This window comes from Cololabis saira, chromosome 2, assembly GCF_033807715.1.
Source record: "Cololabis saira isolate AMF1-May2022 chromosome 2, fColSai1.1, whole genome shotgun sequence".
In the NCBI taxonomy this organism is placed as follows: domain Eukaryota; kingdom Metazoa; phylum Chordata; class Actinopteri; order Beloniformes; family Belonidae; genus Cololabis; species Cololabis saira.
In genome coordinates, this window is record NC_084588.1 from 16,229,429 (window position 1) to 16,246,522 (window position 17,094).

General features: G+C 39.2%; 1 protein-coding gene across 1 annotated transcript in view; it reads left to right on the top strand.

The window, feature by feature from the left end:
• lrrc4cb (leucine rich repeat containing 4C, genome duplicate b) overlaps positions 1-8,228 on the top strand; it is a 67,159-nt gene extending 58,931 nt beyond the window's left edge. The window contains exon 2 of the mRNA XM_061709196.1: positions 3,727-8,228. Coding sequence (XP_061565180.1) covers positions 3,754-5,652 — 1,899 coding nt within the window. The 5' untranslated portion in view covers positions 3,727-3,753 and the 3' untranslated portion in view covers positions 5,653-8,228. The remainder of the gene's footprint in view (positions 1-3,726) is intronic.
• Positions 8,229-17,094: the final 8,866 nt, after the last annotated feature.

Genomic DNA, 17,094 nt, shown 5'->3' on the forward strand with positions numbered 1-17,094 from the left:
ATACAGATAGATAACAAGTCTCTCGATCGCTGAAGCTCTTGTCGGCAGCCGGGTCTGGAAAAACGCAGATGGCCTGTGAGGTTACAGCATCAGCGCAAACAAGGTTAAAAAGAAGACATGCGACAAACATATGCAAATGTAATGAATCAGTAATGTTTTGAACGAATTAGCAAGATGATTTTCAGCTCATCAGACAGCCTTCTTGGTGCCCGTGGGCTTATTCAGTCACCATTGTGAGGGCTTTGCCAGACTTCATATCACTTCATACTTAACCCACTTTATCAATTTCAAACTCTTGTAGTTAACTGCAAATGAACAGTAATCTCATTTATTTATTTACATTTTTGAAATCTCATACTTTTCCACTTCAAAAATTCTGCACTAATTAGTGATTTTACTAATTGTCTATAACTCTGTGTTTAAGCAATACTGTAGAAATGTGAACTGAGCATTAATATAGCATATATAGAGTATATTTAAATGCTGATTATATCCAGTTTGAACCATAACATCAATATTATAATGTTGTGACAAACATTTGAATACCATATACTGAACTTGAAACTATTTTGTCAGAATCTGCAAATGCAAATTCAGGAATTAATTTTTGGTTTGAAGTGATCCTCTTGTATACAAAAAGAATCCAAATTCCCCAAAATCCCCATTAAGATCCTGAGGGGGAATGCTAATATACTGACAAGCTTAAATGAATATCAAAGTCAAAATGTCACTGCCAAGCAAGTCACTTTATAATGCAACATTTTTGTGCTCGTTGTTTCATCCTCAGAGATTTATCAGTTTGATTTGTGTGGAGGAGTTTTAAGCTTTTCTTGTCATAATCATACAACAAGGCAGCAAAATAGATTATTTTCTGCCAAGTCTTAGGCTGCTCACTTTCATGATGGAAAGACATTTATATGTTGTTAGGATTTTTTTTTTTGTTTGTTTTCTTGGATGATGCCTGTGCAGGAATGTTCAATTTACATGCCACCTTCAATTGCTGCACACTAGGCTTTAATCATCTGACATTATAATTGAAACCCTCTGGAATCTCACAGTCTTCTTGTGCACCTTGATTAAAAACATATGTTCACCTTGCACTTTTCCAGCGAACTCATTACAACAAATGAATTTGGCAAATAACAGCGCTGTCAGACACAAAGCTCGTGGCTTCTGGTGCAGCAGCTGAAACGTGAGGGTGGGTGTGTTTTTGTGTTGCTGGCAGGATTTTGAATGTAAGCAGCTACTGCTTTCAGGAGCTCTCACGTTCAACATGGCTGGATGAAATTAATCCATGCAGTGTTGCATGAAAAGAGGAAGCTTTTTCGTTTCCTTTCCAATATATGTATTATTTCTGTGTGTAATGAGGCATATTGTGCTGTAAAAAAAATGTATTCACTTGAACTGCATGATAAATATGGTATTTGACCAAAGCTAAAATTATTTAAAGATTGCTAGATCAGCAAACCCATCTCTTGAAGCATCAGAGCGGAAATATATGCTAAGAATGCTTTATTGACAGCAGATAATCACTATCAGTGTGTTTGCCATGTCTGACATCTTTTTTTCGGTGACAGTGCAGGGTTGTTGTAATTCCAGCCAGACAAGATGAGCTCCAGCCAGTGGGAGACCTCATTCGGTCCCGTGTACAGGCTCATCTCTCTGCAGCCTCGCTCCATCATGGCCGTCGTAGCAGCCTGGCTGCTGCAAAACCAAGCCACATGTAGACTCATTTTTTCTGATTAAGTCAGCCTTTCATCCTCACCGGAGAGCATTTTCACTCCAGTTAACAATTTTTACAGTTTAGATAACACTTGTCAAAATATACAAGTTTCTTCTCGGTTGTGAGTTGACAGAGAGAGATGATTAACAGTTTACTTCAGTCATAATAGCCAAGAAGAGACAAGGAGAATATTTAAATCGGCGTACCCAGTAGGCAGTTTAATGTTCTTTTGCGATAGACAAGAGTGCTTTGCTCTTGGCAAAGGCATCAACCTTACTGAAGAATGGTGTCTGAATCACTTAGCAGCACAGCTTGACACAACGCTGTCACATTTTATACTCCCACTACATATACATGTTTATTATACTGCATGTATTGATTTATTTGTAGGTTGCCATTTTTAAAAGGCAGAAAAAATGAGGGGTGATAGCAACATAACACTGCAGAGTGGGAGTGGGAGGTACGTACAGGCTGTGCTGGATGTGTGTGATTCTCTTGGACTATTTTCATCCGCAGCAGATTCAGGCATATTCTTCGACATGTTGTCCTCACAGAGTAATGTATAGGAATCTATAATCTATAAAATAATAGACTAGCGCATTGTTTGTTAGTCATTTGATATGGGAGATAAGTTTTCATAACTATAGTTATGATACAACAATATGAGAGGTCTTTACACTTGTCAATGGTGATATACTGTACTTCAGTACTGCTCGTCATTATCAGACTTTACAACGTTAAGTGACTTATATTGTTTGTTATTTTCACAATATGCCGATAACTTTACAAATTTTAGACACATTTTAAATATGAGAGGCCTGATGGTTGGTGTAGTTACATCCCAATCAGAAGGCTCCGGGTTCGATTCCTGGCTGTGTGAGGTTCTCGCCATACTCGGCGGGGGTGGGTCAGGAAGAAAATCCAGCACAAAAACACAGATCTGGCGTGTTGTGGGGGCCCCTCTGTCGAGTAAGGGACATAGCCGACATGCGATTCGTTTTTTTTTTTTAAATCTCAAGTCACAGGAATATTACCTTCAGTAGACATAGGGTGAAGAAGCACATGCAGCTAAAATTGCTTCCAATTCACAGTAAATAAATAAATAATGTATGATATAATTGCTTTAGAAAATTCCATTTGTCTGCTGATCGATTTATTGGCGTTACACAAAGTTTTGGGACCAACAAACTTTAAATAACATAAAATTAAGCAAAATTATTGTGCTATAAAAGTTATTCCAACCCATCTTTTCTGAAAGTATGAGGTCAAAGCAATATTCCCATGGCTGCCACAATGCGTAACGATATAACACTTTATATAAGTATGAATGTACCTTCAGAGGGGTGTTGACTCCTGTGCAGTTATCCTTTTCCATCAAGTGTCATTTATAATAAAGAGACACGTTTAATTAAAGAGGCAACATGCTTGTTGGCGGTAAAGAGTTCTGTCGATGTAGAAACATGCATTTCTTCATAATTGAACAGGATTAAGAGGGTGTTGATAATGGATAAATGGATGGTTGTGTTATGGAATAGCAACTTTGAGAGTTCAGCCTCCCTTTTACCTCTTGACAGCTGATGGATGGACAGATGGATGGGTCGATGCCACAGTAATGAATAAAACAGTATAAATGAATAAAAATGAATAAAACATTTAAGTCACTTGTCAGTATTTTTTCTATTGACGTGGGTAAAGGCCATCTAACATTATTATTGATCAGCTCTATGTTGGTACCAAAACAATACATACTGTAATGTTTTAATATCTCTAAATCCTTACTGCTTATTGCTTAAAATGACTAGCATTTTGAATCCTAAAAGACATTGAATTTTAAATCAAATCAAATATGTAAAAGAAGCAACTTGCTTATTTTAAAAAGCTGAAACACGTAAATGGTTTTGTTATCAGTTCAATAACTGAAACCAATTCCTGTCTTCTGACTGACTCACAACATCGCTTCATGGGGTTGCTAATTATTCCCTCTCTTTTTCTTCTTTTTACAGAGAACACAAACACCAGATGAACTATGAATGCTGAACACAATGATCTACTCCCTCCAGTCCCAGATAATGAGAGGTCGTAGGCTGAAGGGGGCACTATCCAACCCCCTCTTTGTGCTGCTTTTGGCCCTTCAGATCCTGGTGGTGGCTGGGCTGGTTCGTGCTCAGACTTGTCCTTCAGTCTGTTCATGCAGTAATCAATTTAGCAAAGTCATATGCACCCGCCGTGGTCTACGGGATGTCCCAGATGGCATTTCTACCAACACTCGCTACTTGAACCTCCAGGATAACCTGATTCAGGTCATCAAGGTGGACAGTTTCAAGCATCTGCGCCATCTGGAGATACTACAACTTAGCAAGAATCACATCCGCAGCATTGAAATTGGGGCTTTTAATGGACTAGCCAGTCTCAACACCCTGGAGCTCTTCGATAATCGACTCACAACAATCCCCAATGGAGCATTTGAGTACTTGTCCAAGCTGAAGGAATTGTGGCTAAGAAACAACCCAATTGAAAGTATACCATCTTATGCCTTCAACCGAGTCCCCTCACTTCGAAGGCTAGATCTAGGTGAACTCAAACGTCTCTCCTACATTTCTGATGGGGCTTTCAAGGACCTGAGCAACCTGCGCTACCTGAACCTGGGAATGTGTAACCTCAAGGAGATACCCAATATTTTGCCTTTGGTTAGGCTTGAAGAACTAGAAATGTCAGGTAACCAGCTGTCTGTTGTCAAGCCCAGCTCATTTACGGGGTTAGTGAATCTTCAGAAGCTTTGGATGATGCATGCACAGATCCAAACTATTGAGAGGAATTCCTTCGATGATCTTCAGTCGATGGTTGAGCTCAACCTGGCTCACAACAATCTGACCTTTCTACCACATGACCTGTTCACACCATTGCATCATCTAGAAAGAGTGCACCTCCATCACAACCCCTGGAACTGCAACTGTGATATCCTGTGGCTTAGCTGGTGGCTTAAGGAGACAGTACCTGCCAATACCAGCTGCTGCGCACGTTGCCATGCTCCTTCAGTCTTCAAAGGAAGGTACATTGGCGAACTGGACCACAGCTACTTCCAGTGTGATGTTCCTGTTATTGTAGAGCCACCCAGTGACTTGAATGTGACGGAGGGCATGGGTGCTGAGCTTAAATGTCGCACAAACTCCCTGACCTCTATCTCTTGGCTCACACCAAATGGCTCCTTGGTCACTCATGGTGCTTATAAGGTGCGCTTGTCTGTACTCAATGATGGGACGCTGAACTTCACTAGTGTTACAATGCAGGACACGGGGACTTATACCTGCATGGTTAGCAACACAGCAGGCAATATTTCTGCTTCTGCTGTGCTCAATGTGACTTCTATGGAAAACAATGGGGTGACCTATTTTACCACGGTCACTGTGGAGACCATTGAGCCCCCAGAAGTTGATAGCCAAACGCCACTTCCCCCTTTTGGCTTCCCCCATTTGTCATCAACTACAAAGGGTACTCCTGTTTCAACAAGGACCACAGAGCGGACTTACACCATAACAGTTCCTGATCAGGATATAGAAGGAGCCCTCAATGGCCTGGATGAGGTAATGAAAACAACCAAGATTATCATTGGCTGCTTCGTCGCCATTACACTCATGGCTGCTGTTCTGCTGGTTATTTTCTACAAAATGAGAAAGCAGCATAACCAACAGGACCCAGATGGCCCTGCCTCCTCGATGGAGGTCATTACTGTAGAAGAAGAGCTTGCAGGTGTTGCTGCTATGGAGAGGCACATACCGCTCCCCCCTCTGGAGCACTACAACCACTACAACACCTATAAGAGCACTTACCACCATCCCCCTATGCTCAGTACCATACACAGCTCAGCAACACAGGAACCGTTACTGATTCAAGCCTGCTCAAAAGACAATGTGCAAGAGACCCAAATCTGATCTTAAATTTGACTACATATCGAGTATTTCCAATATAGCACTTGGAATACTATGGACCAAAGCATTAAGATAAAAGAAATAAAATGCTGTTGACTTGACAGTTGATGTCAATCACAGCACTTAATCAGTGTTTGGCAAAGGGACGATATGTGATACTTTAAAAAAGTGTCTTTACAAAAACAAAGATTATTTATTTAAAATATGTCTAGTGGCTAAATGAAGAAAAACAATTTGTGATAGCTTTTTAGCAAATTTTATTTCTCTATCTCTGTGTAATTCTGTACAAGGGAAAGAATGGTTTATTAAAAGTGGATGTAAAAGGAAGCTAATGCAGTTCGTGACACCATTGTAGATTTTGTCCTTGTGGTAGTTTTGCAAAATCATTAATCTAACATTTTGATTAACCTAAAAATAATGTAGTTTATTGAAGTTTATATTTTGACTGCTTCAGTCTGTTTTGCAAATTGGTCAGACCACGTCCACCATGGACTAAGCTTGGAAGACATCAAACAAAAAACAGGGGATATTTCCTCACCATCATATTCAAACTGTCAGTCACATAAGATTATATCTTATAATGACACAGCTCTGGATGATATCAGAGTGAAACCAGCATGCCTGCAGAGCAAAGCTGCCAAATGAGTAAATGTGCATTTCCCCTGTGGCTCCTAAACATCAGCCATACATCCTTCACTTTAATTAAGATTAAGGTCTTGCTCCCACTCCTCGTCCTCCTGTTTCTCTGCACTCAACCTGTTTTTTATAATCCTCTTCTCTTCTTCCATCTCTGAATTCTCGTTTTTCACAGTCAACACTCTTCCAGCATTCTCTCCGCTGTTTTTGTCCTCCATGTTTTCTCTCCATCACTGATCCCAGACATTTTCCTCACCCATCGCGATGTCTCATCTTTCTAGCTTTATCCACAGGTGTGTGCCATGCAATGGCAAAATATTGCTTATGAAAATGAAGGGTAGTGTAAGGCTGTGGTCTGTAGCCTCCCTGTTAACCCGGTAATGATCTACGTCAGCTTGGTGTCGCACTACCTTGCCATCACCCCAGGGTCACACGAGCTCAGGCACTGATAGTCCATCTGTTAGAACAGATAAAAAGGCAAATGAGGCTGCTTCGTAATGTAGTGTGACCCTGTCAGACAAACCCAGACAGGGCTTACATAGTCACTGAGGCAGCTAGGGACCTGCAAGAAAATAAGGGTGAATGGGTTATAGCTGATGAATCTATATCAGCAGTTCATTTTCAGATTAACCGAGGGACGCTGATAAGAAAACACTATGAGCCTTTGTGCCTAACATCTAACAAGGAGGTAGAGGCTTTTGATATTTAAGAGACCCCTGCTCAGTCTCATTTTTATTTGAGGAAAAAAAAACCAGACACTTTGATGTTGCATCATTTAAACACCATCAAAACCTTGCTTCTCCTCCAGTCTGTTTACGTGCTGCTTTTTTCATTTAGCCTGTCAAAGAGGATGGCTTTAGGAAGTGGAAGGTAGCCCTGAAAAGGATAGAATGGTGGTTGGTGGGGAGGTCAGAGCCACAACAATCATGAGGGGTCTTCAAACAGATATATTGCAGATATAAGAGGAGAGAAGTGGAAAAATAGATAAGAAATAAGGAGGTAAAACTAGCCATCAGCTAGTCGCCATGGAAACAGTGACCTTGTGCAGAAAGTAGACATGCTTTCCACTTTGGTCTCTGTGCAACAAGCATATTTTAATTTACCAATGGCCATTTCACAAATGGGGTCGATTAAAAACAAAACTGACTTAATGCAAGCTGTACGGACAAATTCGGGTTTTGATGGGATTTGACCTACACATGACATCTCTGACAAGAAAGGTTCGGTTTGAGTTATTTATAATGAATCACCTCATAATATGAAAATTTAGCCTTCTTCACTCTCATTCCTGGGAGGACTGCTACCACAGCGTAATGCTGAATAAATATCCCTAACAAAATCTAACTACCAGGCAGTCTCCTAAACTCATCTGTGTGTCTTGTACAACAATGGAATGGTGAACAAATGAGATGGAAGCAAAATGTGCATTTAAAGACTGGTCATGTCTGGCAAAGACTGATAAAACTGTAAATGGAGCAAGAGCAGCTGAAACACCAACTTAGACACCACCAGCCCTTCAAAACCGCATTATGAATGACAAAAATAGCAATGTCTGTGAGTAAACCATTCTTTCCCTTTTCACTGTTTTCTTTTTTTTAAGTGCTCAGTTCCTTTTCAATGCTTTTGGTGGCTTAATGATTCAATGTTAATGCTGGCTACAGTGGAAAAAAAAGTTCAGATTTTTTTTCTATATATATTTGGGGGTTGTGAGTTATTGAAATTGAAAGGGATAATTGTGTATTGATATTTGCTTTTTTGAAGGTTGGTTTATGTGCAGGGTGGGGTGACAGGGGTGGAGAGGGGCGATATTTGAGCTTTGGAATGGAATTGAATGCAGACTGACATGCAGAATGTTGGACTTGAAATACCAGCAGACTGAGCTTGATTTGCTTGATTCGTGAGCAAAATCCTTAGCCAAGGTGATCAAATTATTGTGTGTTATTCTGCCAACTGTCCATGAAGGGGAGGGGGGGGGGGGGTTGTGGGGACATTCGCTCTCATTTTTGGAGAGACTCATCATCACAAGGTTAAATTTCTACAAAAAATATTTTCAAAACATTAATGGAAAAAAAAAAAAGATCTTGGGATCATAATTTTACATGTGCTCCAATTGTTTAAAAAAGACAAAAAAACAAACAAAAACAAAAAAAGAAAAAAAAACATGAAAAAAGACAGTGCTTGTAAGGAGTTCAACTAATTTCCCTGAGGATGATGTTCAATTATTGATACCTGAGATTGTAGTTCATACTGTATATGAATACAAATAAAAATTGCAATTCTCTTTTTCCAAATAGATTTCCTGTAATGTATCATTTACGGAGATGTTGTTACCACTTTACTGACTTTGTTTCGTTTGCACATGAGCACGTGTACAGTGATGCAAACAAAACAGCTTGCAGAATACTAAATGGAGAAGAATGTGCTGCAAAGTTGTGTTGCTCATATTCATGAGATCAGAGGAGTGGATCTTTTTAAGAGGAAAGGGAAGTGCTGCTTTTGCATCACTCATGGAAAGCTGCATTCTTTTATCTAACTTGAATCACCCCATCTGTCTGGCAGACTCATGTTGTTCTTGGTGTCAAGTATGAGAATTTCTTATCCAGTAGCACAATGGGCCATTCCTGTTCTCTCAGCTGATGCAATATGTTGACTGAAAAATCTCACATGAAGCTTGGAGAACATTGTCACGCTCCAAAAAACACAAAACTCAGTGGCATTTCAGATTTTTATTTTAACATTCAAACAATGAATCACTATACTCTACAGGAAGAAATCACGATTGGTGATTAAAAAAAAAAAAGAGGGGAGAAAAAAAAATCCCTGAAGAGCCTGCTTCTCAACATGACACTCTCACCACACAAGATGGCTCACGGTCAATGCAGTCAGCAAGTATTTGGATGCCAAGCAAAATGAAGCACGCTTCATTGAGATGCTAGTGGCATGTACCGTTAGTCTTGCATACAAGGATGTCATCTCCCATATTAGAGTGATGAATTAGCTAAATAATGAATTTACTGAGGCTTGATGAAATTATTTCTGATCACGTTCAAAGAACTGAAAGGTATCTGGCCTGTGTAGGAAGACAAGTATTTTCACACATGAATATTATGATTTAATTTGTTTGGGATTATTGTTGTTTTAGAAATGAATGATGACATTTTTCAAAGCCATATTTTTCAATTTACGTCAATTAGATGGGTGTAAATCAATCATACTCAGTGTGTTGCCAGAACAGACAAGTTTCAGTGTTCGTAAGCCTCCATAATGTAACGTGTGCTGGGACTTGAAAATTGCAGCACATTTACAGACAATATTGAGCAAAAACTAAAGCTATGAAAAATGAAGCATAACACACATTAAAACAATGCAAAAGGTTGCAACCGTGGCATCCCACGGAACAGGCAAACTGACAAAGTCATTATCAGGAAACAGTAAGTCCACTTAAGGTACATTAATTACCATTAGACTACATGGTGGTTCATACAAAGGCCGACATCACACCTGGAGCCAGATGCACAAATGATGCCTAAACACAATGTTTGTGTGGCTTTTTGAATACACAAACTGTTTTTTTTACTAAGCAAAAGTGGCTAGTAAGAATGTGTGCATCTAACCAGTGGCACAATAGGATTTTCACCAAGATCAACGTTAGATTTATGGGGAGAAATAGCCAATGATGTTCATACCACCAGTATTTATATGTGGGTCCCTAATGGGACCCATATAAATAAAAATATGCAACTATGCATCCCACATGAGTTTGTGTCCAAGTTCCATAGCAACCCTACTTATGTTTGCCTATATGAACTCTTGAGTGGGATCTACCTGGGTTTTAGGTGGGCCCAACTGCTTAATTTTACCATGTGGAGCCTATTTTGGAGCTCCCTTCATAAAACAACCCAAAGATCTCCCCCTCCCCTCTTCTTGGCACATTTAGCCCACTCGGATCCCTTACTGGCTCAGTATTTTTGGCACAGACACTCTTTTTATTTAGGAGCCATAACTCTGAAACCATAAATGACTCTTGCCATTTTCCCATTTCAATCCCAAGCCCACTCTTTACCAAAATAGACCACTTGGTATCGAGATGGGAGCTATCTGGCTGGTTGTGAACTGATATCCAGCTGCTATTAAATGTTTGTCAGACTTGAGTTGAGTGACAGCATATAAAATGTTCTTTCACTCATTTACAACCAACGTGGAGATTCCACAAAACCTCATCATCGTCCTCAAAAGTTTGGATCAAGGCAAGTGGAATTCCTTGAATCAAAGTGAAACTGCCTGGGTAAGAGATTCAACGCTCAGGCCTTCTCCTCTGTTTACTGTTTTGTTCTGTTTGACATACATGACTTCTTTTACTCTATCAAATGTATCAAACCCACTGATGAACTGGCTCTCCTTATGTCATGGATTTGTGGAGTTTTGTTTGTTTTTCTGATGTAAAGATCCATGCACTCCTCACGGCACTGTACTGTGTACATGCAGTCCAGTCCAGTCCTGGCTAGTCCAGCCCCATCCATGGCATACAGGTCGAGTATCTTCAAGAACCATGAAAAGGAAGTCTAATTGCCTTGTTTCAAGCCTATGAGGTTGATTCACCTAAAATCTGATGATTGTTCTCCGACAAAAGGACAGTTATGTGACAGGACAGGGGCACTTCGGGGGGAAATCATATTTCGGCAGGGGTCAATGACCCTGTGGCCCCTAGAAGTGGCTGCACCTAACACAGTTAGTCCATGTATGGTTCGTGGAGCAGTTTGATCCTCATATGGTGATGTGGAAAAGGCTAAAAGGCAACAATTAAAAATGTTTTAACATAAGATAATTTCACTAGAATAGTATATGTTTCTTTTTATTATTGTTATTGATTAGTTTCCTATTATCCTGAAATTAGCTTCCCATTTTATAATTTTCTTCACATTAAGATATAATTTTCAGTGTCACTTTCAGGAATAATTGTTTCCTTCTAGGTTTAAGCTTGTTTGCAAAAATGGATCTCAAATGTGTTTTGCTTTATGGCAATATGTAACACGTCAACAGTTTCCTGAAATTAGCTCCAAGCCCTACAGTGAATGTCATAGCAGAGGCAACGAAGAGGCTGACGGAAGAGAAAATAAGAGCGGGGCCGAGTAAAGGATTCTGCAGACTGCACGGTTTTGGCAGTCTTATAAGATGTTTACATCTCACACTGTACAATTTGGATCTGCTTAGTCTTGGGACGCCGAGAACGGTGTACACAGACTGTATGACGACGGCCTCTTATGTCGACATGACCCCTACGACCTGATGTAAAGGGATGTAGGTCATGTCCTCAGTATGTGCAGTAGTATTTAACAAAAAGAGAAAATTAGCAACTTTGTAGTCACCTTTATATATGCTGAAATGCTTTAAAAGATAAGTGTCGAAGGAGAAAGTGTTTCCGGTTATGCTTCAGGAGGAGAGACCAACTTTGGATGTCAGGTTTAAAAAGACAACGTAGTACATCATGATGTGTCTCAGGCTGCAGATGTTAGACAACCTTCAATGCCTTCATAGTGTTGACTCATAAGCTTAGTTTCTTTAATGCTGTTTTAAAAAAAAAAAATTTAAGAAATTACACTGGGTTGCATTTTGATTGGCTAGTCAGTCTAAGGATTTACAGGCAAGGTCAGAAAATGAAACCCTGCAGTCATTGGTCACCAGACCAGCGTGACAGGGGGTGTGGCCTCACTCACACTGAACGATGCCAGACCGCTTATCTGGTCCTGCAGTGACGGATATTTCCACAATTCTCTCAGAATGGCCTTCTTCCCTCTGAGACAGCCAAAAATCGTGTCTTTTTTAAGAGACAGAACAAAACTAAATCTTGGACAGTGTCGTAAAAGCCTCTTAACCTCCTATAATAGGGACGCCCAAACTAAAACTAAAATCCCCAAATTCCTAAACGTTGCCTAAATTGTAAGTGCTTTACAAAGCAACTGGCAAGCATACAATTTGCACGGCTGCTCTGATGGTGTCAGAATACTTCACTAATGCAACTTTAAAAAGAGAAAACATTTTTTGAGTTCACTATGATTTTCTATTGGCAGATGATAGTTAGTTCATTTGCTTCTTTAGATTCTCTAGCAGCTGTTTGAGAAATAAGACAACATACCAAAACTCCCCCTATAAATCTCTGTCACCTGTCTGATCATCTCCAGCAAATATAACAATGCCGTTTTAGCTGCAGAAAAAGCAGAGGTTACCAGTCCTTCGTTCATAGCCAGGAGGCTCTCTCATTTGTAATACAACCATGTCTTTTTCCCTCTGCAAAATCCTTTGCCCTGAATTTATAGTTGCTCGCTTCTGTTATTTTTCTTCTTTCACCAGTTCATTCTCCATTCTTGATTCCAGATCTGAGACACCAGATAAAACAGATTCCCCAGTCTCTTCTTTACTGACAAGCATTTCAGCTTCCTAACTAGTAAAATTGAGCTTCTTCTTTGCCGATACACTCATTGTCATGTCGACTTAGCTGCAGCACAAAAGCACATGAGGCTGCTGCATCTGCGTGCAATTCCACAATGACCGAGATTTCCAAGACCCATCTACAGTATATGAACGGCTTAATAAATCTGACAAAAAGAATGCATGTACATATTTCTGCCTTCGAAAATGTGTGTAATGAAAAATGACATGTTAACAGTTTTCATGAATGCGGCCCCTATAGGATATGTTGTCCTTAAAAAATCCTTACCTTCAGCACTTCTAATCATTCGGAAAATTTCCGTGCTTGACTGGTCCATTAAATCTAACAGGATATATTTAAATTGCAAAAATACTGAGTCCCCAGGAAAGGAGAACTGAAATGAATAATACTGAAATGGAGAAACATGGACTAAATCATTGTGGAATATGAACAGATTTACTGATATTATTTCAATATAACAAGCCTGTTTTTTGGGGGGATATTTTTCTAACAGTATTCTGACTTCGGTAAAAAAAAAAAAAAAAAACTGTTTATTTTTCACTTTTGCCTTGTTCTCTTTGACGAAGAACTGTACTTTTCCTTTTCACACATTTTCTGCAGCAGTAAGTGTTAAAGCTGCTTAATGGCATGTGTACACACTGGTATTTGCAGTCACTTAAAATGAAAAATGCATAATTCTTTAGATGAAAGAATGCAAATAATTTATTTATTTTGCAACAAGAACGTCAGTGCTGTTTAGAACTAATCATGGTAATGGATTATGTTTATATTCTGACAGCAACTTTATATCCCATTCCTTATACTTTTGTTATGCCTGCAGGTCTTTCGTGTTGCTGTGGTTGTGTTTTTGTTTTTCTTCCTCTCCTCTGTGTGCTTGTGTGTGAGAGGGAGGGCGATTGAGAGCGTGTGAGCTGGAACAGGTGGAGCTCTGTGATTGGACTTCCTCCTGGGTTTTGGACCAGCAACCTTTTAGAATCAAAAGATCTTCCCTTCTGCCACTCCCAACACTTCAACATTCTTTTTTTTTTTTTTAAGATAAATTGCTTGAAATGTACAGTCTCAAACGACTTGATTAGCCATGTTTAGTTTACAACTTCGTCTTGAGTTTGAGGTAATATTTAGTTTGGAAGCATTTGTTTTTGTTTCGCTTGGATTTCTGCTCTGTTACTTCCTTGGCCCTGGAAGTGGGGAGGTCCCATGTTTTCTGTAGGTTTCCCCAGACCACAAATGTAACAGTTTACATGTGTTTAAAACATTTTTCAGCGTAATATGGCGTGTAGGTGTGTACCATCACACGTTACTGAACTTGGCAGACCAGTTTTTATGTTTCACCAGTCTTGGCCTGCATTCACACTCTGTGCCTGAAGTGACCTCTATTGGACTTCTGCAGTTGATGTGACCTACATCTGATTTTGGTCAGGGCTGTGTGGACGGAAAAATTGGATTGGCCATTTGCATTTTGTATCCGAATTGGCTCCCTTTATTATGTGATCCTAGACCAAATATATAGTAAATATGGTACTGTATATGTGGCCATGCAGCAAGAATGATAAAGAACACATCACAATACATGCAGCTTTTTATCTAAACGGATGCACTGTTGGCAACGTTGACCTGCACGGGTGTTGTGCCGAGTTTTGCATGCCTCATGAGAAATGCTGCCCCATTGTGGGAACTAGGGCTGTAATCAACCAAAGATATTCTTGGTCGACTGAAGCCCTCAAATTTCGACTAAAATTTGACTAATTGGCTATTTTCGACGACGATTAGCTATATATTAAATAGTTTTTGATCTAATGTTTTGAACTGAAATTAATTACATACTGTCAAAATTAATAGGAGCAATATTGTTTATAAACAATTGTTTTGCCATGTTTTAATAATTGACCCACACTGTCATTTCAAACTCTACACGTGGCTGCAAGTATTTTTTTTCTGTTTCAAATACAGTGGGACTAACTCCTATTTTGGTGAGACTCAAATGAAAATCCGAATACAGTATAATAAAACAACACTCTCCTACCACAGCTACAAACAGACATGCGCAGACAGAGAAAGAGAGAGAGAGAGAGAAAGAGCGAGCAAAGATGACGCTAGTTGCGTTAGCAGCACAAAGCTGGATCAGAGTGAGATAATTAACAACCACCGCTACTGTTGCGGGCGGATGCGCCTTCAGTTACAAAACAATTAATTCTGATATTGTCAAAACGGGACGGGGCAAGTTGGCTTACCGTTTTCAGGTGATGTGGAGCTGTGATATCCAAAGTGTTGCTTGCAAAGTTTGCATTCAACTTTTTTTCCATCGTCTATTTTTATGAACTTCTGCAACACTGCAGATGTTTTTGACATGACAGAGTTCAAAAAATCACCGGACCTTTTCCTCCTACTTTACAATAGTGTCGTCAGTGGGTTGGGCTAATCCATAATAGCAAAAACAAGGGGGTGTCCAAATATAGACTATTACCTGTGAAAGAGGTGTGCTCTGAAAACCCCATCTTTAGAACTTGGTACTTTCCTCCCGATTCAATTCAATTCAATTAATTAATTAAAGAATCTAAATTTTAGTCGATGAATTTTGAATTTTAGCTGCATCGACTAATACATTTACCAGTCAAATGGGAGATTAAAGACCACAATGATAAACAATATGATTTTGTCATGGGTTTACTGAAGATAAGGCAAGGCTAGTTTATTTGTATAGCAAATTTCCGCAACAAGGCAATTCAAGGTGCTTTACATGAAAAGTGAAGAGGAGAAAAAAAGTTACAGTACAGTAGCAGAATAAAGGAAAGTTAGACTGAAGCGAGAGTTACAATTTAGTACTGAAATTAAAAGTTTAAATCTAAATTCAAAAGGTTTTGAATAATTTAGCCAATGGCAGCTGTTAACAAATGACTTTTTAACCTTGGTTTAAACGAAGAAAGGGTTTCAGCATTCCTGCAGTTTTCTGGAAGCTTGTTCCTCATCTGTGGAGCATAAAGGTTGGATGCTGCTTCTCCATGTTTGGCTCCGATAAAGGATCAGAAGTCTGTACGTTCTGAAATGTTATCAATAAAAACAAAAGGGTTATGTTATTGATCCATGTATGTCTTAGAAAGTTTCAGACGTTTTTTACATACACTGTCTTGAAATTTTCACACTTTGCATATTCCCACACGGTGAGCTGCAAAAAGTCAATCTTCTCCTCCTTAATCTTTCATTTAATTTCCATTTCGTTCATTGATTCATTCTAGGCATGTCAAAATCCTTGTACAGAGCATAACAACGTTAACCAGTAAATAAATAAATTATATTATATATATATATATATATATAATTTTTTTTTTCTTTTAGATATACACGCGCATACACCCACATTTTGAACATATAAAAACCCCTTGTAAATAAACTTTTATAAATGTATTAAACTACTGATCCATTGAAATCTATAAATCTATTTTACACATATAAGCTGGGCAAGTCTTTTCTGCCCTCTGGGTCTAAAACACACCATTTATAGCCATGATCGCTTTCATAGTGGCTTATATCCTGCCCCAATAAAATCTCCCAATTTAATATGGTCTTGCAAATGTGACATTTGTTTTGTTGTTGATACAAATGAATCGTTTACAGGTATCTGGTGCCTGCACATGCTGCTTGAGAGGGGTTGTTGCCGTTATGAACGTGAACTTGCAAATCAGATCATCACCAAATCTGAATTTTATCAACATTTCGTAACGTGTGAACCTAGTGAACTGAATGAAATGTGTGTTTCACTCCGTTACGCATCTTTGGAAATAATGGCTGACATGGAATCATTAGAATCTGCATGGACCTTTTACAGAGCTGGGCATATAATGAAATTCACCTCACACAGACATTTATGTACATGGAAGCCATGCCCTGGCATTTAAAAGAACAACCACTGTTATATTCACGGTGTCCCTTAGGAACAGCGATAGAATTCCTTATTATCGTCTCAACTCCCCTACAGCAGTCAAAATGGCATCAAATTAGTTTTTTTTCCCTTCTTTTGTGTATTCCTGACTATCAAACTAATCCAGCCAGAAATAATTCCCAAGCTTTTTTAGTCACAATTATGCTCAAATGTCTCCTTTTAAGAAAATATCTGTTGAAAGAGTTGAGTTCTAAGAGACAAGACAATCATGTTAAACAGACCATCAGCAAGCTGTGAAACAGATGGTTTCCCACTTGACTGCTGTTGTCCATCATCAAGGCTGCCATAATAAATAGAAAACCTGTTACACATATGAAAGGTGGACAGAAAGAGAGAAGGGAGGTGAGGCTGCCCAGCAGTAGCATGCATAGATTGAGTGGTATAAGTCAGAAAAAAAGTGAGCAGCGCCAGGCGGCTGATGACT